The sequence below is a fragment of the Salmo trutta genome, chromosome 12, assembly GCF_901001165.1.
Source record: "Salmo trutta chromosome 12, fSalTru1.1, whole genome shotgun sequence".
NCBI lineage: Eukaryota > Metazoa > Chordata > Actinopteri > Salmoniformes > Salmonidae > Salmo > Salmo trutta.
The window spans coordinates 1,237,540-1,264,935 of NC_042968.1; the positions used below are offsets into that span (position 1 = coordinate 1,237,540).

The 27,396-nt window shown below is 42.2% G+C and overlaps 1 protein-coding gene across 1 annotated transcript; it reads left to right on the top strand.

The window, feature by feature from the left end:
• The first annotated feature begins 736 nt into the window (after positions 1–736).
• Positions 737–27,396, top strand: LOC115202800 (lactoylglutathione lyase). The gene is made up of 6 exons (XM_029766832.1): positions 737–964; positions 8,636–8,718; positions 9,229–9,369; positions 12,581–12,648; positions 13,061–13,150; positions 26,954–27,396. Exons 1-6 carry the CDS (start codon positions 896–898, stop codon positions 27,043–27,045), a joined length of 543 nt encoding a protein of 180 aa, XP_029622692.1. The 5' UTR covers positions 737–895; the 3' UTR covers positions 27,046–27,396.

The window sequence follows — 27,396 nt, forward strand, 5'->3', positions numbered from 1 at the left end:
GTAACTATTTTAACTTGTGCATGCACTAAACTAGTAGGCTAAATGGTATTTAGTTGTACTATGCCTTCATCTTGTGGCAACATTAATAAACTAACTTCCAGCTGTCTTCATTATTCCATATATCACGGAAAAGTTACTGCATATTAATTAAAGGTTTTAATTATTTTATGAGCCGTGTTAATATAGCAAAGTCCAAATTAAACATACATTTGCATATGTATTGAACTGCGGTGCTTTACATTTCTGTACAGTCTTACATAATACGACGTGGGCAAAGATATGTATAACTAACCCAAGATAGTTCATCTGTGTAGTTTACAGTGGGAGCAAATTAAGCAGAGTGGGCAGAACAAGCAAGGACGTGGGCAAAGCCATGCACGAGCTAGAGATCCTATTGGCGAGTTGTAGCATATATTTGCATATTTCCGTTAGTGAACGCCTCTTCTGAAGTGCGCGTGTGCACAAACTCAATTCGACCTCGCACTCTTTCTAAACAACACCATTTTTTTAAACTTTGGCAAAGCGTCAAGTCTATAAAACTTAGTCCACTGTGTTCGTAATATATTATAGTTATGGGAACATAAAAATGTATTGAGATCAGATGTTTCATCGATGAGAGAATTTGCAGAATGTCGGCCCAGTCTCACTGAGTTCCATCCTCTCCCACTACCCGCGACTGGACTTTCTCTCACTACTCCCATATATGGTGGTGAGAACACGTTCTAAACGGTTGCTTAGCTGTTGAGCCCTGACTGACGTAGCTGGACGCTCCCAGTCGAGCAGTTTTTAGAGGTGGCTCTTTATTTCCTCACTTCAGTGGCCGTGCCTTGCTGCTCACCGCACACACCAACAACCTAGCACTCCTCGGTCTTCTAGAGGTAGATATCCAAGCAAAATGACCGACCAAGGGTTATCAGACGAGGCCGCGGCAGCAGCTTGCAAAGATGGAAACCCACTTACGAAGGTGAGTAGCTATATCTAGCAGTCCACACTTGAATTCTGCCCAAATGCAACTCGCAATACTAAAGTTAGGCACATAGGCCGGTTATGCAGTTTCATAGTTTTACAACTGGGCTCACGCGCAGGTGAACGTCTTATGCCAGTTGCAACGTTTGCGAAAGTGAAATTACTATTGCTGTTTGCGTCTTATTTATAGACTTAGTGCAGTCTACTGGTACACCGTCCGCAGTGCTACTGACTATGAAACTCTATACTTCGAAGTGACATTTGGACTTTGGAGGGGTACATCCGACCATGTATGTTTGTTGTGCCACTGCCAGCACTGATAGTGTATGCAACTGCAAAACAGGAACTCAGTGTAGATTTTTTTTGCACACTCTCCTATAGAAATTGGCACACACACTTATAGATAGGCTTTACATTTACTTACTTTACTATATTTCTGTTATGTAATGATGCTGTTAGTATTTTTGTTTATTTGCCAGCCAGACCTAGGTCTGTGATAAGCAAGTCCGTGTTGAGCGCTTGTGTAGGCCAGAGCGTCCCTGTATTACTGATACTTGACTATATATCATGCTATTACAAAATCGCATCTACAGTGTTTGCAGTTGCAACAGTTTTTTTTTTAAATAAAAACTTAAATGCTTCGTTCTCGTGCACATTTCCGGCCATTAAGGAACGACGTGCTACCTTTCTGTAGCATTTCTAAGTAATATAACACCAGATCGGTTGCTCAGCAACAACACAGCTGCTTGCACCACGCTGCCACCCATAAGAATTGAATGCGAACAAGCCTAGGCTATTGTGTATATAGCTAACTGGTCAATCAATAAATGCAAACAGGTATTTTGATTAGCTAGCTAACGTTAGCGTGCTTGGACAAAGTACAGCAGCTAGCCTCTGACTGTAACTAGCTAAAACCAGTCAGCTGAAAGCTAACCTAGCTAACGAACAGGCAAGTAGTTAAAGGTAGCTAGCCAATGAATGTGTTTTTTAAAAATTATCTAGCAAAGGTAACGTTATACCAGTCGGATGAGAGCTGACATTCCCTGTGGCTCAGTTGGTAGAGCATGGTGTTTGCAACGCCAGGGTTGTGGGTTCGATTCCCACGGGGGCCAGTAGGGAGAAAAAAGAAAAAAAATGTATGGATAAGAGCGTCTGCTAAATGACTAAAAAGGTAAATTGGCTAGATGTCGGCCCAGGCAGCATCCCTAGACGTGTCCTCAGAGCATGCGCAGACCAGCTGTTTCCTGACATATTCAATCTCTCCCTATCCCAGTCTGCTGTCCCCATTTGCTTCAATATGTCCACCATTGTTCCTGTACCAAAGAAAGCAAAGGTAACTGAATTAAATGACTATCGCCCCATAGGACTCATTTCTGTCATCATGATGTGCTTTTGAGGCTCCACCTTACCTGACACCCTAGACCCACTGAAATTTGCATACCGCCCCAATGGATGATGCCTGCACACTGCCCTATCCCATCTGGACAAGAGGAATACCAATGTAAGAATGCTTTTCATTCACTATAGCTCATCAACCCCGTCCTGTGCAACTAGGTCCTGGACTTCCTGACGGGCCGCTCCCAGGTGTTGAAGGTAGGAAACAACACCTCCACTTCGCTGATCCTCAACGCAGGGGCCCCACACGGGTGCGTGCTCAGCCCCCTCCTGTACTCCCTTTTCACCCATGACTGTGTGGCCACACATGCCTCCAACTCAATCAAGTTTGCAGACGACACAACAGTAGGCCTGATTACCAACAATTACGAAACAGTATACAGGGAGGAGGTGAGGGCCCTGGGTGAGTGGTACCAGGAAAATAATCTCATTCAACGTCAACAACGAAGGACCAGATTGTGGACTTCAGGAAACAGCAGAGGGAGCACGCCCCTATCCACATTGACGGGGCCGCAGTGGAGAAGGTGAAAGCTTCAAGTTCCTTGGCGTACACATCATTGACGATCTGAAATGGCCCACGCAGACAGTGTGGCAAAGAAGGCGCAACGGCGCCTCTTCAAACTCAGGAGACTGAAGAAATTGGGCTTGGCCCCTAAAACCCTCACAAACTTTTACAGATGCACAATTGAGAGCATCCTGTTGGGCTGTATCACCGCCTGGTAACCTACCTGCCCTCCAGGACACATACAGCACCCGATGTCACAGTAAGGTCAAACATATCAAGGACAACAACCACCTGAGCCACGGCCTGTTCACCCCGCTATCGTTCAGAAGGCAAGGTCGGTACAGGTGCATGAAAGCTGGGACAGAAGCTGTTTTTCGGTCTGTAACTCAAGGCCATCGCTAGCCAGCTTCCACACGGTTACTCAACCCTGCATCTTAGAGGCTGCTGCTGCAAAGACTTGGAATCACTGGCCACTTTAAATATGTTTACATACTGCTTTTCTCATCTCATATGCATTCTATTCTATTTGAGCAATGTTGGAGTGGCATTTACTAAATCTAATATTATTTTTCTTCCAGTCTTTTACTTAGATTTTTGTGTACTGTTGTAAATTGTTAGATACTACTGCACTGTTAAAGCTAGGAACACAAGCATTTTGCTACACCTGCATTTCGCTACACCAGCTATATATACATACATACATACATACATACATACATACATACATGCATACATACATACAGTTGAAGTCGGAAGTTTACATACACCTTAGCCAAATACATTTAAACTCAGTATTTCACAATTCACGACATTTAATCCAAGTAAAAATTCCCTGTCTTCGGTCAGTTAGGATCACCACTTTATTTTAAGAATGTGAAATGTCAGAATAAGAGTAGTGATTTATTTCAGCTTTTATTTCTTTCGTCACATACACTCAATTAGTATTTGGTAGCATTGCCTTTAAATTGTTTAACTTGGTTCAAATGTTTCAGGTAGCCTTTCACAAGCTTTCGACAATAAGTTGGGTGAATTTTGGCCCATTCCTCCTGACAGAGCTGGTGTAACTGAGTCAGGTTTGTAGGCCTACTTGCTCGCACACGCTTTTTCAGTTCTGCCCACACGTTTTCTGTACGATTGAGGTCAGGGCTTTGTGATGGCCACTCCAATACCTTGACTTTGTTGTCCTTAAACCAGTTTGCCACAACTTTGGAAGTATGCTTGGGGTCATTGTCCATTTGGAAGACCCATTTGCGACCAAGCTTTAACTTCCTGACTGATGTCTTGATGTTGCTTCAATATATCCACATCATTTTCCTGCCTCATGATGGCATCTTTTGTGAAGTGCACCAGTCCCTCCTGCAGCAAAGCACCCCCACAACATGATGCTGCCACCCCAATGCTTCACAGTTGGGATGGTGTTCTTCAGCTTGCAAGCCTCCCCCTTTTCCCTCCAAACATAAAGATGGTCATTATGGCCAAACAGTTATATTTTTGTTTCATCAGACCAGAAGACATTTCTCCAAAAAGTATTGTCTTTGTCTCCATGTGCAGTTGCAAACCGAAGTCTGGCTTTTTTTTATGGCGGTTTTGGAGCAGTGGCTTCTTCCTTGCTGAGTGGCTTTTCAGGTTATGTCGATTATAGGACTCGTTTTACTGTGGATATAGATAATTTTGTACCCGTTTCCTCCAGCATCTTCACAAGGTCCTTTGTTGTTGTTCTGGGATTGATTTGCACTTTTCACACCACAGTACGTTCATCTCTAGGAGACAGAACGCGTATACTTCCTGAGCGGTATGACGGCTACGTGGTCCCATGGTGTTTATAGTTGCGTCCTATTGTTTGTACAGATGAACGTGGTAGCTTCAGGCATTTGGAAATTGCTCCCAAGGATGAACCAGACTTGTGGAGGTCTGCACATTTTTTTTTTTCTGAGGTCTTGGCTGAGTTCTTTTGATTTTCCTGTGATGTCAAGCAAAGAGGCACTGAGTGTGAAGGTAGGCCTTGAAATACATCCACAGGTACACCTCCAATTGACTCAAATGATGTCAATTAGCCTATCAGAAGCTTCTAAAGCCATGACATCATTTTCTGGAATTTTCCAAGCTGTTTAAAGGCACAGTCAACTTAGTGAATTGTGTGATACAGTGAAATAATCTGTCTGTAAACAATTGTTGGAAAAATGACTTGTGTCATGCACAAAGTAGATGTCCTAACCGACTTGCCAAAACTATAGTTTGTTAACCTCTCTAGGGTAGGTGGCACCAAATCGTCCCACCTACGTAACAGCCAGTGGAATCCTGTGGCGCGTTATTCAAATACCTAAGAAATGCTATTACTTCAATTTCTCAAACATATGACTATTTTACAGCATTTTAAAGACAAGACTCTCGTTAATCTAACCACACTGTCCGATTTCGAAAAGGCTTTACAGCGAAAGCAAAACAGATTATGTCAGCAGAGTACCCAACCAGAAATAATCAGACACCCATTTTTCAAGCTAGCATATAATGTCACAAAAACCCAGAAGACAGCTAAATGCAGCACTAACCTTTGATGATCTTCATCAGATGACAACCCTAGGACATTATGTTATACAATGCATGCATGTTTTGTTCAATCAAGTTCATATTTGTATCAAAAACCAGCTTTTTTACATTAGCATGTGACGTTCAGAACTAGCAAACCTCCGGTGAATTTACTAAATTACTCACGATAAACGTTCACAAAAAACACAACAATTATTTTAAGAATTATAGATACAGTACTCCTCTGCACTCGATATGTCCGATTTTAAAATAGCTTTTTGGTGAAAGCACATTTTGCAATATTCTAAGTACATAGCCCGGCATCACAGGGCTAGCTATTTAGACACCCCGCAAGTTTAGCCTTCACCAAACTCCGATTTACTATTAGAAAGTTTGATTACCTTTGATGTTCTTCGTCAGAATGCACTCCCAGGACTTCTACTTCAATAACAAATGTTGGTTTGGTCCCAAATAATCCATAGTTATGTTCAAACAGCGGTGTTTTGTTCGTGCGTTCAAGACACTATCCAAATGGTAAATAAGGGTTACAAGCATGGCGCATTTTGTGACAAAACATTTCTAAATATTCCATTACCGTACTTCGAAGCATGTCAACCGCTGTTGACATAATTATATGCATATTCTAGTTACTGGGTAGGAGTAGTAACCAGATTACATCGGGTACGTTTTTTATCCGGCCGTGTAAATACTGCCCCCTAGCCCTAACAGGTTAACAAGACATTTGTGGAGTGGTTGAAACACTTAGGTTGAAGTCATTAAAACTTGTTTATGTAAACTTCCGACTTCAACTGTATATTTCACTGGTCATCCCCAAAGCCAACACCTCCGTTGGCCGCCGTTCCTTCCAGTTCTCTGCTGCCAATGACTGGAACAAATTGCAAAGATCACTGAAGTTGGAGACTTAGATCTCCCTCGCTAAGTTTAAGCTGCTCTGACAGCTGATGCTTACCGATCGCTACAGCTGTACGCAGCCCATCTGTAAATAGCCCATCCAACTACCTACCTCATTCCTGTTATTTTTGTCTTTTTTTTCTGCTGTTTTGCACACCAGTATTTCTACTTGCACATCCTCATCTGCACATATCACTCCAGTGTAAATTGCTAAGTTGTAATTACTTCGCCACTATTGGCCTATTTATTGCCTTACCTCCTTACTTCATTTGCACACTGTATACAGATTTTTCTATTGTGTTATTGACTGTATGTTTGTTTATCCCATGTGTAACTCTGGTGTTTTTGTCGCACTGCTTTGCTTTATCTTGGCCAGGCCGCAGTTGTAAATGAGAACTTGTTCTCAACTGGCCTACCTGGTTAAATCATTTTTTATATATTTTTTATAAATAACTGGTGAGTTGACTAATGTGCAACACCTGTTGAATATGGGAAGTGTCAGTGAAGTGTATCAAAAAAACGGAATTAAATTGTTGCTAGCAGCACAGTTGGTCTCATGCTCTGGATAACATGAAAACAGCCTAACTAGTAGCTAGGCAACTTTAGTCCGTTTATGCTCATGATTGCCTTCGTAAGGTCAGAACACTCGCATCAACCCGACTCCTCGGCCAGAGCGTCCAGTGTGCACTCTAAACACTCCGAGCAAAACGCTTTGAATTTACGAACGGAAAATCTGACTACGCTCTAAATTTCCGAACAGCGCACTCTGACACACTGAAGGCAATTTTAGGAACGCACCTTAAAGGCGCTACATGGCCATGCAGCATTTGCGTTGTTTTGGCCTCTGCAGAAGTCAGGGCTATCTGGCTATTCCTCCGGAGGCTTCGCAATTGCATCACACCATCCATACCAGATTTTCAGATCAAGAATAAATTCTTTTTGCCAATTCAAATGCTCGAGGTACACATGGTACTTTTGTACACTATCAATACTTAAAATGTATGTTATGTTCCAAATCTGAGTTCTCCCACCTGTTTTCATATTTATGCTGCCATTTATAAATGAGTCCATGTGCTCTTTTACTTGAGTTGGACAGCTGTGTACTACATTATTTAGGACAGTACTACATTATTTAGGACATTTTTGTAGCTGAAGTTCTTTATTCAAGGATTTAGAGCACTTGTCCAATTTCAGATTTGTAAATAAGTCTAATTGTTCAAAAGTGTTGTACACATTTAATTACTATTTTACAGGTGTTTCTCAGCAGTTTAGTTTTGTTGCAGTGTTTGTACCAGGAGTTAACAACATTGCTCTTGATGATCCACAGCGGTATGCAGGCTTTTCTGTTCAAGCCCAGTGCTACCGCACCTGATTCTACCACTCAGCTGTTCATCAAGACTTCAGCTCTTCAACGAGACCATCAATTTGGTGTGGTTAGAACTGGGCTTGAACAAAAAAGCATGTATAAACCTGTAGCTTGTCAAAAGCAATTGTGGCCATCCTTGAGTTATATTTCCAAAGTTGACTATATCTGATGAATGTACGTGTGGTTGTACATTTAAAAAAAAAATGTTTTTGTTCCAACTCGGTTTTGTTTACAGGTAATGTAGTACTAGTCTTTCTTCAGTAAACTATAAGGTACACTTTCATGTTTTTCGCTTCCCAGTGGAAAATCAGCTGTTAATATTAAATCAATACTATCTACATTATTTGACACATTTGTCATTATTGTTTAAGTCTACTTTTATTGCTGTATTATGTTGCATAATCACCAAGGTTTTCCAGCATACAGCTTTGCCCTACTACAGTAGCTGTGTTGGTATTGCACTTACAGCTATATGTAGGCAGGTTGCTTAGGATTCAAACCTTCTCAAACAGCCCAATTCATAATCTTCAGTGATAAAGGCCGTTACAGTGTCCTGCTGTTAAAAGGATGGGGGGGGGGGGGGTTGCCTGAGCTGCAGACGGCTGTATTGGCCATCTAATACAGGAGTATTTAAAGGCCCAGTGTACGAAACAAAAACATTATTTATTTAGGACAGTATGACAAATCCTGCAAAGCACGACTGTTTCGGAATGTACAACGTTAGACTCCCATTACTGTACTGAAACATAATGATTAATCTTAGATCATTGTTGTTAGGAGGATGTTTGCTCCAAAACACGTCAGCAAGCATGAATGATTATTGAAGGAAATCAAGTTGCCACCCTGAATTTACAGGTGTACCTGTTTTTTTTTTTTTTTTTTTCAATGCTCACTACTTTTTGAGGTGAAACATGAGTCCTAGAATTAAGAATCATTTCTAGAATTGGGAATTCTTGGTGTTCCAGGATTTCATGATGCAGCAGACCATGCTGAGGGTGAAGGATCCAGTGAAATCCTTGGACTTCTATACCCGGATCATGGGAATGACGTGAGTGCCAACCGTAGCCCCACCAATGTTGTCTGGTCATTGGATCACAAGAAATACAGTACCTCTACTTTAATAACTAGATTAATTTTATGCAAAAGTTTTAACCAAAGTAAATTGATTTAGGACGAGCAGTAATAGAAATAGAACGAGCTGGAGGCACTTATTTACTAACTTCACAGTTAATTAAATGCTACGATAAGCTAGCTTTGGTACCTGACTGGTCCTGCACTTCTTGGAATGAAGATGACAAGTTGGCTAAAGTATTAAACAAATGGCATAACCCTGAAACCAGCCTGAACTCTGTGCTCAACACGTGGCACATGTATTGAGCGCAGCTGTCAGGCTGGTTCATGAGACTACTGACTGGCAATAAGCAAATGGTAAAACACTACAATCCTCCTGACGCGTCAATAGAGCAGATACTTTGTCATTTTCCAATATGTAGTGCTGTGTCTCCTCAAATGCAGTCATGTAACACGGGTGACTTTTTTTTTTGTCCCTTCCCTCTAGGTTACTCCAAAAGTTTGACTTCCCCTCCATGCACTTCTCCCTTTACTTCCTGGGTTACGAGGACAAGAAGGAGATCCCTGGCGACGTGAAAGAAAGAACGGCCTGGACCTTCTCCAGACGAGCCACCATTGAGCTCACCCAGTAAGGCCGCTTTGGATTTTGGGCGATAGGCAATAGCGCTCCTCACTCTTCATAAGAGACCTGGGCATGATCAGAAGGTCTATGATAGGCTACTCTTACTCCAGTCCTAGAGATATCCTTGAAATGGTTGTTAGTGCTGGCATGGTGTGAATTATTAGAGGAGCCAGGGGGGCTCAACTACCCTGAAAGAGACATTGGCCCCCGTAAATGCAACAAAAGTAAAACTGGGGGATCTCCAAAATAATTCAAATTTAACCATTCTCCTATTTGTTGAAAATGCAGTGGTAAATATGAAAATTAACCGAACACCCCCACCTCTCTGTCATGGTTTAAAACGTTTTATTTATGTGGCGGCGATGTCCATTCAGTAGTGCAGATTATTTAATTTTTTTGCCTCGGCTGAGATTTCCATTTTCACCATTTGTTTGACATGCGTCCTTGATAAAAATAGCCTTTATTCCAATGCATTAGATGTACAGTGCATTCGGAAAGTATTCAGACCCCTTTACTTTTTCCACATTTTGTTATGTTACAGCCTTATATTAAAATGAAGTACATTTTTCCCTCGATCTACACATAATACCCCATATTGACAAAGCAAAAACTGGTCAAAAATCTGAAATATCACATTTACAGATGTATTCAGACCCTTTACTCAGTACTTTGTTGAAGCACCTTTTACATTTACATTTAAGTCATTTAGCAGACGCTCTTATCCAGAGTGACTTACAAATTGGTGCATTCACCTTAAGATATCCAGTGGAAAAACCACTTTACAATAGTGCATCTAAATCTTTTGGGGGGGGGGGGGGGGGGGAAGCAATTACAGCCTCGAGTCTTTTTGGGTATGACGCTACGAGCTTGGCACACCTGAATTTTGGGAGTTTGTCCCATTCTTCTCTGCAGATACCCTCAAGCTCTGTCAGGTTGGATGGGGAGCGTCGCTCCACAGATGTTTGATTGGGTTCAAGTCTGGGCTCTGGCTTGGCCACTCAAGAACATTTAGAGACTCGTCCCGAAGCCACTCCTGCGTTGTCTTGACTGTGTGCTTTGGGTCATTGTGTTGTTGGAAGGTTAACCTTTGCCCCAGTCTGAGGTTATGAGCAGATTTTCATCAAGAATCTCTCTGTACTTTGCTTCGTTCATTTTTTTCCCTCGATCCTGACTTGTCTCCCAGTCCCTGCCGCTGAAAAACAACCCCACAACATGTTGCCACCACCATGCATTACCGTAGGGTTGTTGCCAGGTTTCCTCTAGATGTGACGCTTGGCATTCAGGCCAAAGAGTTCAATCTTGTTTTCGTCAGACCAGAGAATCTTGTTTCTCATGGTCTGAGAGCCCTTTAGGCGCCTTTTGGCAAACTCCAAGCGGGCTGTCATGTGCCTTTTTTTAATTGGCTTCCGTCTGGCCACTCTACCATAAAGGCCTGAGATGCAGAGATGGGAGAACTTTCCAGAAGGACAACCGTCTCCACAGAGGAACTCTAGAGCTCGGTCAGTGACCATCTGGTTCTTGGTCACCTCCCTGACCAAGGCCCTTCTCCCCTGATTGCTCAGTTTGGCTGGGCGGCCAGCTCTAGGAAGAGTCTTGGTGGTTCGAAACATCTTCCATTTAAGAATGATGAAGGCCACTGTGTTCTTGGATCTTCAATGCTGCAGAAATGTTTTGGTACCCTTCCCCAGATCTGTGCCTCGACACAATCCTGTCTTGGAGCTCAACAGACAATTCCTTCAACCTCATGGCTTGGTTTTTGCTCTGACGTGCACTGTCAACTGTGGGACCTTTGTATAGCCAGGTGTGTACCTTTCCAAATCATATCCAATCAATTGAATTTACCACATGTGGAGTCCAGTCAAGTTGTAATAACATCTCAAGGGTCATCAATGGAAACAGGATGCACCTGAGCTCAATTTTGAGTCTTAGTAAAGGGTCTGAATACTTATGTAAACAAGGTATCTGTTTTTTGTTCTTAATACATTTGCAAACATTTCTAAAAAGCTGTTCGCTTTGTCATTATGGGGTATTGTGTGTAGATTGAGGAAAAAATGTATTTAATCCGTTTTAGATAAGGTTGTAACGTAACAATGCGGCAAAGGGGAAGGGGTCTGAATACTTTCCGAATGCACTGTATCTGTTGATTTATCGTTGTTAAATCAGCTGTTTATCAGGTGCGTGCAGGTGTTTTACTTGAATACCTGATGATCGACTATTACTAGACAACTAGCTACAGCTAGACAACTATGCATCCAATCCATCCAAGTATATATTGATGACATTAGGCCCATAGTTGACTCTTTCGGTCAGAAGCATTACATTTTGTAATGGCATTGGCATACATTATTTTGGATTTGTGTGCCCATGAGAATTGTTTTTACGGTGAAATGTAATTAAATGTTACACAGTGCATTTTTGAAATCTCCAAGATATATGATTCGTACAGGGTTTAAGTTCTCTTTAAATTACTAAATGCTTAATAATGACATTGTCGATAATGTAAGGAAAGGTCACACAATCTGAAGACGCCAAGCGTTAACTCATGAATTATGGACAACTCCTGAACTAGGGTGTAAAACATGTTTTGAATCAATTCTTGTATTATATTGAATGTGGGCTACCTATTCTGCGTGTGTTCGTGTTTAAAATTGCCTTGGCTGAGAGGGTAGGCTACCGGCAGTGGTGTAGGCCTAGTGGGGATTTTTGTTTTGTTGACTTAAAACGCAATTGAAAGCATGGTGAGTTACTTTTTTGACTGCGACAGGCAAATCAGTCAACACTACATCACTGGCGTCTGGTAGGCCTATTTGAAGTTTACAGTAATGCACATTGTAGCCTAGCCCAATAAGTTGACCTTGTGTTTAGGGTGACCATCCTGTTTTTCCCAGAACTGTTTCAGCCTCATTTCAGGTGTCCCAACTTCTCAGGCTACATTTGTTTTCAATTTGTCATCAAGACACACATGTCTATTACCATTCATCAAATGGCATGAGTAAACATGCAGTTTGGATGCTGGAATTGTTTTGAAATGGACGAACATGCTTACTTTTTAAAGTGATTTCTTTGACAATCGGATAAATGTAATGTGTTTTGTTCATGCCACATTAAAAGATCATTTATTTTTTTACAATTTCTAAATATCGGATTGAATGTCTTATCTTACATTCCTATAATTTGATAAAGTTGTATTGCATTGTTTTTTTTCTGTGCCTCCTAGTAACTGGGGCTCTGAGAGTGACGCTAGCCAGTCTTACCACAATGGCAACTCGGACCCTCGTGGCTTTGGTGAGTCTGTACTCTACACTGAAGCTCAGTAATCATCCCATAGTACCTTGCCGTACCACTGTACATAAAGTCTGCTGGAATAATCCATTATTTTTTTTCAGTTATAATGCATTGTAAGACTCCTCATTGACATGTTTGACCCACTTTTGTCTTATTGTAGATCTGTAAGAAGTACACTTTAAAAGGCCCATGCATGCTTATAACAAGTTATAAAGCATAATATCTGCAGGCTTCGTTGTTACCCACCCTGCCATTTATATGTTTTGGATTGTTAGTCATCCTAATGGATTAAGTTTTTGTTCAAGACTTGGATAACAGCTGGGGGTATATATATCTAAGTCGTTGCGTAACTGCATAAGTGGCGTAAACTAGTTAGTCAGCAATGTGTTATGTTCATTTTCACGCATCATAGGGCACATTGGAATTGCGGTGCCTGACGTCTATGCTGCCTGCAAGCTGTTTGAAGAGCAAGCAGTCACCTTTGTCAAGAAGCCTGATGATGGTAAGAGTAGCCCCACAGTACTACTCATACTTGGCTTTTTTTGTAAGCAAGATTTGGGTGTGTGTGTGAAACATTTGCTTGGTTTCATAAAATTTGAGACAAGATTGAGAAAGTGGGTTAAAAAAAAAGTGTGCGTGTGTTTGGACACCTACCGTAATTTCCGGACTATTGAGCGCACCTGAATACAAGCAGCACCCACTGAATTTAAAAAATATTACTTTGAACATAAATAAGCCGCACATGTCTATAAGCCGCATGTGCTGTTTCCAACGTCTTAAAATCGACTCATTAAGACCAAGCTCCCGTGCAGCAGCACTATTTCCTTTTCCAACAGCCAGATCAATCGCCTTCAACTTGAAAGCTGCATCATATGCATTTCTCCGTGTCTTTTCCATGAGGGTGACAAAATGACTACCGTAATCAGAATGATGGGAAGTTTGAGCGCGCTCGATTTAATCTAAACAGTAAACAAAAAAGTTGTTTGACCTTAACCCGTTCGGCAATTTCATTGGTCTAATGAAAGCTTCATGCCGCCAAAAAACTGAGCACGTCACAATGTGTTTTTTTTTGGAGAGAAATAAATTTGAAAGCGGGAAAAATCCATATATTAGCCGCGTCGTTGTTTAAGCTGCGAGGTTCAAAGCGTGGGGGAAAAAGTTGCGGCTTATAGTCCGGAAATTACAGTACTCATTAAAGGGTTTTTTATTTTTGTAGAATAATGTTGAAGACAACAAAACTATGAAATAACTCATATGGAGTCATGTAGCAACCAAAAAAGTGATTTGTTTAACTATCTATTTTTGATTCTTCAAAGTAGCCACCCTTTGCCTTTGACAGCTTTGCACACTCTTGGAATGAGTAGGTGTGTTCAAACTTTTGACTTGTACTGTATATGCAAAGGAAAAACCAAAGTTTGATAACATGACAATTCCCACTCTTCGCCTGACTCTGCCTTCTGGATACTTTCCTGATGGGTTCCACAAAAATGAAGGCCCTAAGAAACCTCATGCTTTCGCTGTCTTCCCCGTCAGACCCCAGGCTCCCAGAGGTGTTCCCAAGCCATTTTTTCACTTTGCTCTCGATCTCCTTCCTCCATAGCCACCTGATATATACGTGCGGGGGGCCTTAATCAACTTTACTTCAAGGTGAGGTAAAGTTGATTAATTCAGCACTGTATATCCGTTTCAAAATCAATGCCCTCAGAGGATGATATCCCAATTTTTTTTAATTTTTTTTATTTCACCTTTATTTAACCAGGTAGGCTAGTTGAGAACAAGTTCTCATTTTACAACTGCGACCTGGCCAAAATAAAGCAAAGCAGTGTGACAGACAACAGAGTTTGTTATTGGCTTGTTTATTCCATGTGTAACAAGTTAATGACACAGTAAGAAAAAAGTCTATATACAGTGTGTGCAAAAGGAATGAGAAGGTAGGCAATAAATAGGCTATAGTAGTGAATAATTACAATTTAGCAGATTAACAATGGAGTGATAAATGAGCAGATGATGATGTGCAAAAGAGCAGAAAAGTAATAGTGTGGGGATGAGGTAGGTAGATTGGGGGGCTATTTACAGATGGACTATGTACAGCTGCAGTGATCGGTTAGCTGCTCAGATAGCTCATGTTTAAAGTTAGTGAGGGAAATGTAAGTCTCCAGCTTCAGCGACTTTTGCAATTCGTTCCAGTCACTGGCAGCAGAGAACTGGAAGGCGGCCTAAGGAGGTGTTGGCTTTGGGCATGATCAGTGAGATATACCTGCTGGAATGTGTGCTACGGGTGGGTGTTGTTATCGTGACCAGTGAACTGAGATAAGGCGGCGCTTTACCAAGCATAGACTTATATATATGACCTGGAGCCAGTGGGTCTGGTGACGAATATGTAGCAAGGGCCAGCCGACTAGAGCATACAGGTCGCAGTGGTGGGTGGTATAAGGCGCTTTGGTAACAAAACGGATGGCACTGTGATAGACTGCATCCAATTTGCTGAGTAGAGTATTGGAAGCTATTTTGTAGATGACGTCAAGGATCGGCAGGGTAGTCAGTTTTATTAAGCTAAGTTTGGCGGCGTGAGTGAAGGATGCTTTGTTGCGAAATAGGAAGCCGATTTTGAATTGGAGATGCTTAATGTGAGTCTAGAAGGAGAGTTAACAGTCTAGCCAGACACCTAGGTATTTATAGTTGTCCACATATTCTAGGTCAGAACCGTCCAGGGTGGTGATGCTAGGCGGGCGGGTGCGGGCAGCGAATGGTTGAAAAGCATGCATTTGGTTTTACTGGCGTTTAAGAGCAGTTGGAGGCCACGGAAGGAGTGTTGTATGGCATTGAAGCTCGTTTGGAGGTTAGTTGGCACAGTGTCCAAGGAAGGGCCAGAAGTATACAGAATGGTGTCGTCTGCATAGAGGTGGATCAGGGAATCTCCCGCAGCAAGAGCGACATCATTGATATATACAGAGAAAAGAGTCGGCCCGAGAATTTAACCCTGTGGTACCCCCACAGACTGCCAGAGGTCCGGACAACATGCTTTCTGATTTGACACATTGAACTCTGTCTGCAAAGTAGTTGGTGAACCTGGCGAGGCAGTCATTAGAGAAACGAAGGCTATTGAGTCTGCCGATAAGAATACGGTGATTGACAGAGTTGAAAGACTTGGCCAGGTCAAGGAAGACGGCTGCACAGTACTGTCTTTTATCGATGGCGGTTATGATATCGTTTAGTACATTGAGCGTGGCTGAGGTGCACCCATGACCGGCTCGGAAACCGGATTGCACAGCGGAGAAGGTACGGTGGGATTCGAAATGGTCAGTGATCTGTTTATTAACCTGTTGGGGATAGGGGGCAGTATTTGCACGGAAACGTTGTTAAAAATTTAAGGGTGACGCGCCCGACGCGTTTCGTGACAAAAAAAATCTAAATATTCCATTACCGTACTTCGAAGCATGTCAAACGCTGTTTAAAATCAATTTTTATGCGATTTTTCTCGTAAAAAAGCGATAATATTCCGACCGGGAAACCCTGTTTTAGTTCAAACACGAAAAAATAAAAACATGGTGTCGCCTCGTGCACGCGCCTCAGTCTTATTGTCCTCAGATCGACCCCTATCTAAATGCGCTACTGTTTTTCAGCCATGGCCTGCAAAGTCACCATTCATCATTCTGGCGCCTTCTGAGAGCCTATGGGAGCGTTAGAAAATGTCACGTTATGCCAGAGATCCCCTGTTTTGGTTAGAGATGATCAAGAAGGCCAAGAAATAGTCAGAGCGCTTCCTGTTTGGAATCTTCTCAGGTTTTGGCCTGCCAAATGAGTTCTGTTATACTCAGACACCATTCAAACAGTTTTAGAAACGTTAGTGTTTTCTATCCAAATCTACTAATTATATGCATATTCTAGTTACTGGGCAGGAGTAGTAACCAGATTAAATTGGGTACGTTTTTTTTTTTATCCGGCCGTGCAAATACTGCCCCCTATCCCCAACAGGTTAAGAGAGGGTTCAGATTGTCTAGCCCAGTTGATTTGTACGGGTCCAGGTTTTGCAGCCCTTTCAGAACATCTGGAGTTAGAGCTACAGGATGCAAATTTCTGCTTGAAAAGGCTAGCCTTTGCTTTCCTGACTGACTGCGTGTATTGGTTCCTGACTTCCCTGAACAGTTGCATATCACGGGGACTATTTGATGCTATTGCAGTCCGCCATAGGATGTTTTTGTGCTGGTCAAGGGCCGTCAGGTCTGGAGTGAATCAAGGGCTATACAGTGGGGGAAAAAGGTATTTGATCCCCTGCTGATTTTGTACGTTTGCCCACTGACAAAGAAATGATCAGTCTATAATTTTAATGGAAGGTTTATTTGAACAGTGAGACACAGAATAACAACAAAAATCCAGAAAAACGCATGTCAAAAATATTATAAGGATTTGCATTTCAATGAGGGAAATAAGTATTTGACCCCTCTCAATCAGAAAGATTTTTTTTGTCAGTGGGCAAACGTACAAAATCAGCAGGGGATCAAATACTTTTTTCCCCCCCACTGTATCTGTTCTTAGTTCTGCATTTTCTGAAAGGGGCATGCCTATTTAAGATGGTGTGGAAAGCACTTTTAAAGAACAACCAGGCATCCTCTACTGATGGGATGAGGTCAATATCCTTCCAGGATACCCGAGCCAGGTCAATTAGAAAGGCCTGCTCGCGGAAGTGTTTTAGGGAGTGTTTGATAGTGATGAGGGGTGGTTGTGCATCCATAAAGGCTGCAGGCAATGAGGCAGTGATCGCTGAGATCCTGGTTGATAACAGCAGATGTGTATTTGGAGGTCAAGTTGGTCAGGATAATGTCTGAGGGTGCCCATGTTTACGGATTTAGGGTTGTACCTGGTGGGTTCCTTGATGATTTGTGTGAGATTGAGGGCATCTACTTTAGATTGTAGGACGGCCGGGGTGTTAAGCATATCCCAGTTTAGGTCACCTAACAGAACGAACTCTGAAGCGAGATGGGGAGCGATCAATTCCCATATGGTGTCCAGGGCACAGCTGGGAGCGGAGGGGGGTCGGTAACAGGCGGCAACAGTGAGAGACCTATATTTCTGGAGAGATTCATTTTTAAAATTATAAGTTCGAACTGTTAGGGTATAGACCTGGAATGTATGACAGAACTTTGCAAGCAATCTCTGCAGTAGATTGCAACTCCTCCCCCTTTGGCAGTTCTATCTTGATGGAAAATGTTGTAGTTATGTATGGAAATCTCAGAATTTTTGTTGGCCTTCCTAAGCCAGGATTCAGACACGGCAAGGACATCAGGGTTGGCGGAGTGTGCCAAAGCAGTGAGTAAAACAAACTTAGGGAGGAGGCTTCTGATGTTAACATGCATGAAACCAAGGCTTTTTTGATCACAGAAGTCAACAAATGAGGGTGCCAGAGGACCTGTAGGGCCTGGGTTTACCTCTGCATCACCCCAGGAACAGAGAAGTAGGGTGAGGGTAAGGCGAAAGGCTATAAGAACTGGTCGTCTAGAGTGTTGGGGACAAAGAATAAAAGGAGACGATTTCTGTGCGTGGTAGAATAGATTCAGGGCATAATGTGCAGACGGGTATGGTGGGGTGCGGGTACAGCGGCGGTAAACCCAGGCACTGAGTGATGATAAGAGGTTGCATCTCTGGACATGCTCGTTATAATGGGTGAGTTCACCGCATGTGTGGAGGTGGGACAAAGGAGGTATCAGCTGTACCAACTGTGGCTCAGTTGGTAGAGCATGGTGTTTGCAACGCCAGGGTTGTGGGTTCGATTCCCACGGGGGGCCAGTACAAAAAAAAAATGCATGAAATGTATGCATTCACTACTTTAAGTCGCTCTGGATAAGAGCGTCTGCTAAATGACAAATGTAATGTAAATGTATGATGAGTGGAACTAGGGGCTCCATTGTAAACTAAAACAATGATAACTAACCTAAACAACAGTATACAAGGCATATTGACATTTGAGTAAGACATAAAGCAATCACGTGTTGATTGGGAGAGCTTGCTAAGACAAAAGAGAGTAAGACAACAGCTAATCAGCTAAACAACAACAGGTAAAATGGCAATGAATGGGCAGAGAGGGTCGGTTAACTACACACAGAGCCTGAGTTCGCGGCTGGGCCGACAGACAGTCCAGCAGGCATCAGCTATGTAGCCAAGTGATCATAGGGTCCAGGGGACAGCAATAGATGGAAGCCGCGGAGTAGTTGGAAGCCGTTTAAAGTTAGCAGCCCGGGGCTAATAGAAGCGTCTGTGCCAACGTCCGGCGGCCGGTTGAAGCACAGCGGATGGAGTATTCATCAGCAGACCAGTCGTGGTGGTGCGGCGGGGCGCCGTGTCGACAAAGGATCCAAGCCAGGTGGTGAAAGAGGTGTTGTAGTCATTTAGTTTGCTAGCCGGGAGATGCGCCTGGCTCACGGCTAACTGGTGCTAGCTTCAGGGCAGGGGGGTTAGCCACTATAGCATCTCGGTAGCAGCGGTGATCCGGTGCCAAGGTCCAGAGCTTACGGCAAGGATCCGGTGGAGTAGTGGGTTCTAGCCGTGTTTGGGTGGAGTCCGGGTGAACAACTGAGTAGGCCGGGAGGTGGGCCTCAGGGATAGCTTCGGTACTGGGTCACTCGGTGGCAGCTAGCTAGCTGTGAAGATCAGGAATAATGGTTCAGGGTTTACGGCAGGAATCCGGCGTTGCAGTGGAGAAACAGTCTGATACTGGTAGGCTGGCGAGAATTATCCAGGGTAAAAAAAATAAAGGGCTGGTATCTGTGCAGAAGGCAAAGGCTGCTAGCAGTGACTAACAATGACTAAATAGCTTGTAGCTGGTTAGCTTCTGATGGCCAGGTGGTTCTGGCTATAAGGTCTAAAAAATAATAGCGGTTCCGTATCACATTGGGTGAGGCAGGTTACCGGAAGGTATAATTTAATTAAAATGGAAAAGAGATTGAATATGAAATGTATACAAAAGGATGAAAAATACAAAAGTACACGAGAGGACGAACAAAACACGTCTGCACTGCTACGCCATTTTGGATTTAGTGCTACCATTTTGGATTTAGTGCTACAATGCACTGCTACGCCATTTTGGATTTAGTGCTACAATGCTACTTCAAAATACTCATAATTTGCGCTGTAGTCCAGTTCATGCTGGACTATTTGTGGTTCACTGATAGGTCTCGGACTCGCCCGTTCAGACACTCCCTGCCTGTCTCCCAACTCATACCCGGTTCCCTAGCCACCAACATCTCCATTGACCTCTTGTACTCTGCTACAGTCGGTACCTGTGGATAATACTTTCCTGTGCTCAGGTTAGGTACACATCGCTCATCCCAAGGTCGATCTACACCCCACCCCTTTGAACACCCTCGTTATAGTGTGAATGTTGGGTCCCAACAGTTGATAAGCAGCCACCTTTGCCGTCACTCGGTCCCAATCTTCTGGGAGAAATGTCAAGTGTTATCTGGCTGTTATGAATGGGGGAGATATTAGTGGCGTTGGAAGTGTCCAACCTTACAAAACTCTGAGTCACATGTTTCTTAATCACACTCTGCAGGAGATGTGATGCTATTATTACAGCAAACTTCCCCTTCGGTGATGTGGCCTCCTGTATACAGGGATCTGTGACTATTATTTTAAGCTTTGTACCTTCTTTGACGAACCCCCCCATTGAAAGTTGACTATAGTGTCTGAAATGACAACACTATCGCTGCTACTCTCACCATGATCTGGGTATGTGTGACATTCAGTTTGACTTCATAGTAGTCTATATTGTGCACAGTTAGCTGTCCTTCCTCTCCTACGAGCTATCCCCTGTAACAATATACATAGCGAAGTGGTTTAGTTCCCCAGAGACTCTATTACCCACTTCCTTCATTTATTAGCCACACAGATCTCCGCCCCAGTCACATTCCATTTCGCTTTCCCACTTCCCTATAATGTTAATGCCTTGGTTTTTGGGACTCCACAGACATTTTCCCAGATTTTTCCAAGTACACGAGTCTCTCACCTGAGCCGCTACCACCATTCTGTACAGTCTATTCTGTCTGGTTATTTTTCCCACCAGTACATCAGCAGTATGAGAGGAGTTTGACCTTGATCTCACTCCACATGCACAGCCTCATGCCACACTCCTGCTGCTTGTACTTAGGTTGCTGGCTCAGACTCGGGTCACAGGTAGGAGTAGTGAGAAACAAGGTCGTAGTGAACGCCTTTGTCGCTATTCTTCAGCCAGTTAGGGAGGGTTGCGGTTCACAATGTTCTTGGTCAAATTATCCACTCTATGCATCAAGACACCATCTGTGGTCACCTTTGCCATCACACAGAGTTAGCTGGTCAGGGAGTTGGAGCTCTAACCCTTCGGGAGAAATCCCAACAATACAGCAGACCCAATCTGGTGAGATTTGTATCGAAACAATGAAAACAACAGCAATACACATCACAATCCATTTGGAGTAACTGTCAACCATTATTAACAAAAATTTTCCTTTTTATATGCAGACTGAAAAAAATAAATTTGCATATTTACCAATGGGCAGGGCCCCAGCGAACTGGTTATTTCCCCTTGAACACATGACCGTCATCGTGATTAAAAAAAACACTGCCTGTTAAATCAAAAATAAACTAATTCGAATAACAAATCACATTACAATTACAGCTCTTGATAGACTATAGACAGATGTCCCTCATTCATATTAAACTTCTCACCATTTCTAGTGAGGTTGATCAGGCCTCACCAGAAAGTCAGGACAACAGTCATTCAACACCATTAAGTGTTTTCTTTCCCTGTACTTCATAAACCTTTTAACAACATTTCAAACATTTTCCTTCATTCTGCATACCCAGTTCACAACCAATTTTTAAGAAGACCCCATACAATAATTCAAACACGATATTAACACCACTAACACATAGTCATAACCGATGAGGTGTGTGTGTGTGTGTGTGCATGGTAAACCCTAGGGCTAAAGCACACAAATGGCCAGGCCTTACTTATCTGGGAGCTCCCTTTTATAGCCTAATCCGGATACCTTTTATACTAATAAAACTGCAGAATTTCACTAACTGTTCTCCCAAGACCACAGTCTCGGGAAACATTCCAAAAAGATAATGACACCCCCTCTCCTGGAAGAGAAAATGTACATTTCGTTAGCATTCACTATGCTGCATCTTAATCAGCAACCCAAAAATTAATTAAACCAAACATGATAAGTCCACTGTCCACCCGCCAATCATCGCTGTCAGAGCAGCTCACCGATCACTGTACCTGTACACAGCCAATCTGTAAATAGCACACCCAACTACCTCATCCCCGTGATGTTATTTATCTTCTTTCTCTTTTGCGTGCCAGTATCTCTACTTGCACAGTGTTTGCTAAATTGTAATTATTTCACCTCTATGGCCTATTTGTTGCCTTACCTCCCTAATCTTCTACATTTGCACACACTGTACATATATTTTTCTATTGTGTTATTGACTACATTTGTTTAAATCTTGTTTTTGTCGGACTGCTTTGCTTTATCTTGGCCAGGGTGCAGTTGTAAATGAGAACTTGTTCTCCACTGGCCTACCTGGTTAAATAAAGGTGAAATAAATAAAAACATCATTAATCATTTGTTTTAATCCACCCCTTCAATGTATCATTTATTTAGCATGTACTACCCTTCGACACGGCAACTTTCATCTCGCCACCGAGTCTAACGATTTACTCCCATATATATGACTAGTCTCTCTTCCCGATCATTTTTTTTTGTATCCACAGGACCACAATGCCCTTCATGAACAAACATTTTAAATGGTAATTTTAGGTTTGGTAATCCCAATGCTGTCACTTGACAGAATTGCTTCTTTAAACTCCACTAAGAATTACTCACACTAATTTCTCGTGACCCCTCCCTCCCTCCATTTTATTATATATATTTTTTTTGTATAGCACTTTGTGACGTTGGCTGGTGTAAAAAGGGCTTTATAAATATATTTGATTTCATAATATACAAAATAAAACATCTCGCAAGATTTAACCCCCCCCCCCCCCCCGTCTTTTTAGGATCTATTCCCCTGGCATTTTGCATAGATTCTCCAACCCCAAAATCAGCTCCACTTCCTCCCATGTAAAATGATCTGGCTATTGTTACTGGTCCTATGATCAGAGACATGGGTAGTAGCTGGATCGCTTTCGATTCTTCCCTGGTTACCTTGCTGGATGTAACACTTTTCCCTGTCGTAAATTTAGCATATTTCTCATTGTAAGGAATCAGATATATTTGATCCCAGGCATCTATTAGAAAGTTGTGAGACGTGGCCTCCTATGTCTCCCTTCACATAGAAACTGTCATCTCTATGAACCACTATTGATTGAACGAAGGCCATACACCGCTATGTTTGAGTTTCCTGCCCCACTGCTTTCAATAGTGTTTGCTGCTGGTTCTTTTGTCACAAATGCAAATGCTCACATCGCAGCATTCCCTCCGAATGCAGCCGGTGCAGTCGTCTCATTACCATTCTACGCTCGTTCTTCCAATGGCCCCACATCTAAAGTGGGGATCTGTCACCCTACGCTACTTTTCCCTCCCTGTTTCTTTGTCTTATCTTGGCCATTGAAACACTGTTAGTGACTTTCACTAGCTGTGTTAACCCCTCGCATGACTGCGATGTGAGCGGAGTTAGATTCCACTCTCAAAGCATCCTGCTCCATTTCATCCACTACCCCCGCAACTGCAGTTTTGTCAAACCTGCCATCAAAGTAGACGTACAAATTCTGTCAATGTACTCACATACCCAGTCTTTTTGCAGCTGAGTACATCTACTAATTTTGGTTTATCTTTTTTTTTTGCTAGAATGCTGACATCAAAACGCTGGTGTCTTGAACATTCGAATATCTTCTTGCTTTATTTATTTTTTTACCATGAATGTGGCTCTCGTGAACACGCTGTGCTCCAGTCTAATCTATTAGGGGGCTAAACCCTCCTACGTATGCAGTACCTAGTCCTAAATCTCAACTGGGTTGAGGTCGGGAGGATTTGTGGAGGCCAAGTCATCTGATGCAGCATTCCATCACTCTCCTTCTTGGTCAAGTATCCCTTGCACAACCTGGAGGTGTGTTTTGAGTTATTGTCCTGTTGAAAAACGAATGATAGTCCCACTAAGCGCAAACCAGATGGGATGGCGTATTGCTGTGGTAGCCATGCTGGTTAAGTGTGCCTTGAATTCTAAATAAATCAGACAGTGTCACCAGCAAAGCACCATCACACCACCTCCTTCATGCTTCACGGTGGGAACCACACATGTGGAGGTCATCCGTTCACCTACTCTGCATCTCACAAAGACAAGACCAAAAATCTAATTTGGGAAAAAATAATAATATTGACTCATCAGACCAAAGGACAGATTTTCACCGGTCTAATGTCCATTGGTCGTGTTTCTTGGCCCAAGCAAGTCTTCTTATTGGTGTCCTTTAGTAGTGGTTTCTTTGCAGCAATTTGACCATGAAGGCCTGATTCACGCAGTCTCCTCTGAACAGTTGATATTGAGATGTCTGTTACTTGAACTCGGAAGCGTTTGTTTGGGCTGCAATTTCTGAGGCTGGTAACACTAATGAACTTATCCTCTGCAGCAGATGTAACTCTGGGTCTTCCTTTCCTGTTGAGGTCCTCATGAGAGCCAGTTTCATCGTAGCACTTGATGGTTTTTGCGACTGCACTTGAGGAAACATGAAAAGTTCTGACATTTTCCAGATTGACTGACCTTCATGTCTTAACTTCTTGGGGCTATGTGGGACGTTAGCGTGCCCCCCGTGGCGCACCTTATCAACAGCAGGTGCATTTCAAGAGCGGCAAATTTGAAACCAAATAAATGTCAAAATTCAAATTTCTCAAACATACAACTAACTTACAGCCTTTGAAAGATAAACATCTCCTTAATCTAACCACGTTGTCCGATTTCAAAAAGGTTTTACGGGGAAAGCATAAAGTTAGGTTATGTTAGGAGAGTACATTGATAATAGCTGTGTGTAATGCATTGTCGATTCAAAGACAGGCGTCACCAAAACCATAAAATCAGCTAAAATTATGCACTAACCTTTTACAATCTCCATCAGATGACACTCCTAGGACATTATGTTAGACAATGCATGCATTTTTAGTTCTATCAAGTTCATATTTATATCTAAAAACAGCGTTTTACTATGGCGTTGATGTTCAGGAAATCGTTTCCCTCCAATACCGGCAGTCAAGTCATGACAACAAAATAATTAATTAATATTAGAAAACATTGGTAAAATATTATATTGTCATTCAAAGAATTATAGATTTACATCTCTTGAACGCAATCGACTTGCCAGATTTAAAATTAACCTTACTGGGAAATCACACTTTGCAATAATCTGAGCACTGCGCCCAGAAAAATACGCATTGCGATACAGACTAACCGCCATGTTGGAGAGATCTAAAATCGAAAATACTATGTAAATAATCCATTACCTTTGATTCTCTTCATCAGATGTCACTTCCAAAGAATCCCAGGTCCATAACGAATGTAGTTTTGTTCAAAAAAGCTCATCATTTATGTCCAAAAACCTCTGTGTTGTTAGCACATGATCTAAGCCAGCCGGACTTCACTTCACATCACGAACGGAAAAATATATATTTACGTTCGTTCAAACATGTCAAACGTTGTATCGCATAAATCATTAGGGCCTTTTTTAACCAGAACATGAATAAAATTCAAGGCGGACCATTGGGTTCTCTTTTAAAACGTTTTGGAATGAGAGTACCCACCATCAACTCGCGCGCAAGGTGTCTAATGGGCCATCACTGTTCCAAGGCTCTTCTTCAGTCAGATCTCAGAGTAGAAGACTCAAAACACTTTGTAAAGGCTGGGGACATCTTGTGGAAGCAATAGGAAGTGCCAAAACATTCCTCAGCCCTTTGTTTTTCAATGGTATAGGCTTAAAGTCAATTCAACACATCAGGTATCCACTTCCTGTCAGAATCTGTCTCAGGGTTTTGCCTGCCAAATGAGTTCTGTTATACTCACAGACACCATTCAAACAGTTTTAGAAACTTTAGGGTGTTTTCTATCCATATATAATAAGCATATTGTAGTTACTGGGTAGGATTAGTAACCAGATTAAATCGGGTACATTTTTTTTATCCAGCCGTGAAAATACTGCCCCCTATACCCTAACAGGTTAAAGTAATGATGAACTGTCGTTTCGCTTTAATTATTTGAGCTGTTCTTGTCACAACTGATTGGCTGAAACGCATTAAGAAGGATAGAAATTCCACAAATGTACTTTTAACAAGGCACACCTGTTAATTGAAATGCATTCCAGTTGACCACTTCATGAAGCTGGTTGAGAGGATGCCAAGAGTACAAAGCTGTCATCAAGGCAAAGGGTGGCAACTTTGAAGAATTTTAAATATAACATATTTTGATTTAACACTTTTGGTTACTACATGATTCCATGTGTTATTTCATAGTTTTGATGCCTTCACTATTATTCTACAATATAGAAAATGGTAAAAACTAAAAACCCTTGAATGAGTAGGTGTGTCAACTTTTGACTGGTACTATATTATATTTATGCCAGATGCATAAACAGACTCTTGAGGATTGTTGTGCTAGCTAAGCTGCTGACATTCCTCAATGGTGTTAGTGTTCATAGCTTAGCGTGTTGCCAAATGGGTGAGGGAATCGTCATATTTGTCTAGAGTTCTCTGTAGTCAGGTAGTTAAAACATCAGATTTGGGTTACATGTAAACATTACGAGAACTGTCTTGGCAACATGACATACTTTTATGTGAAATCAATGGAGGCAGTTTTGGTCAATAACATTACCACTTCATGGCCACGTGATTCCTTATTCAACATGTCAGAGGCATGTTCTATATGACATATCAAAGTTCACAATGTTGGGCCCTGCTGAATGTGGCCCAGGTGTTACTGTTGGTGGGTATGATTAACACCTTTTCAATGTGTATTGCTTCAGTCACAGGGAAATCATCATCATCCTGGTGTTTTTATGGGTATTTATGTATGAAACTAGGAAGAGAATTTCCCTTTACTGTTTGGAGCTTACAGAAAAGTTTTTGTAAATTCAATAAAGTAAATGGGTAATGCAATTATTCTATAAATAACTTTTCTTAGATGCAACAGTTCATTTAGGATATTTCTTTCTCTGGAAATATTTTAATTCAGCTCATGTGCTCTTTGGATGTTAAAATTCTATTCTTGCTCCAATGTGTATCCAGGAGCATTTCTATCTCATGGTGTTGTCTTCTACTCCTCTCTCTATCACCCTCTGCTCTTCTCTCAGGTAAAATGAAGGGGCTGGCGTTTGTACAGGACCCTGATGGCTACTGGATCGAGATTCTCAGCCCCAACAACATGGTCTCCATCACCTCTTAAAGAGGCAAGAAGGATCCCTCCCCCCAACGGGATACAGTGCCGTGGCGTTATTTGGGATGTAGATTTTGCCAACAATTTAGGAACACCCACCCAGTTCCATGAAGGATACTTATGGGAGTAGCAGTGATGGGACAGAAGGACAAGGCTCACTTTTCTACTGTCATGAGAGCTCGTGGCAATGAAATGCAGCCGGCATTGGGAAAAGGGCCAATCGTAAATAATTAGGGTTGTATTTCTCATTGAGTTTAATGGCTAAGTGCAGGTTTGGTGGACATTTTGTTTTGAGTATACAGCGATGCCTAACTTAACCTTCTAATGTGCAGTAAAGCTAAACGCCACTGTTCAAAGCTA

What these genes read in the sequence shown, in the direction of transcription:
- LOC115202800 (XM_029766832.1), top strand. Translation starts at nt 896, where the DNA reads ATGACCGACCAAGGGTTATCAGACGAGGCCGCGGCAGCAGCTTGCAAA. An exon ending in GCCACCATTGAGCTCACCCA is followed by an intron (nt 9,370 to 12,580) that starts GTAAGGCCGCTT and finishes TGTGCCTCCTAG; the next exon opens with TAACTGGGGCTCTGAGAGTG. An exon ending in CTCGGACCCTCGTGGCTTTG is followed by an intron (nt 12,649 to 13,060) that starts GTGAGTCTGTAC and finishes CACGCATCATAG; the next exon opens with GGCACATTGGAATTGCGGTG.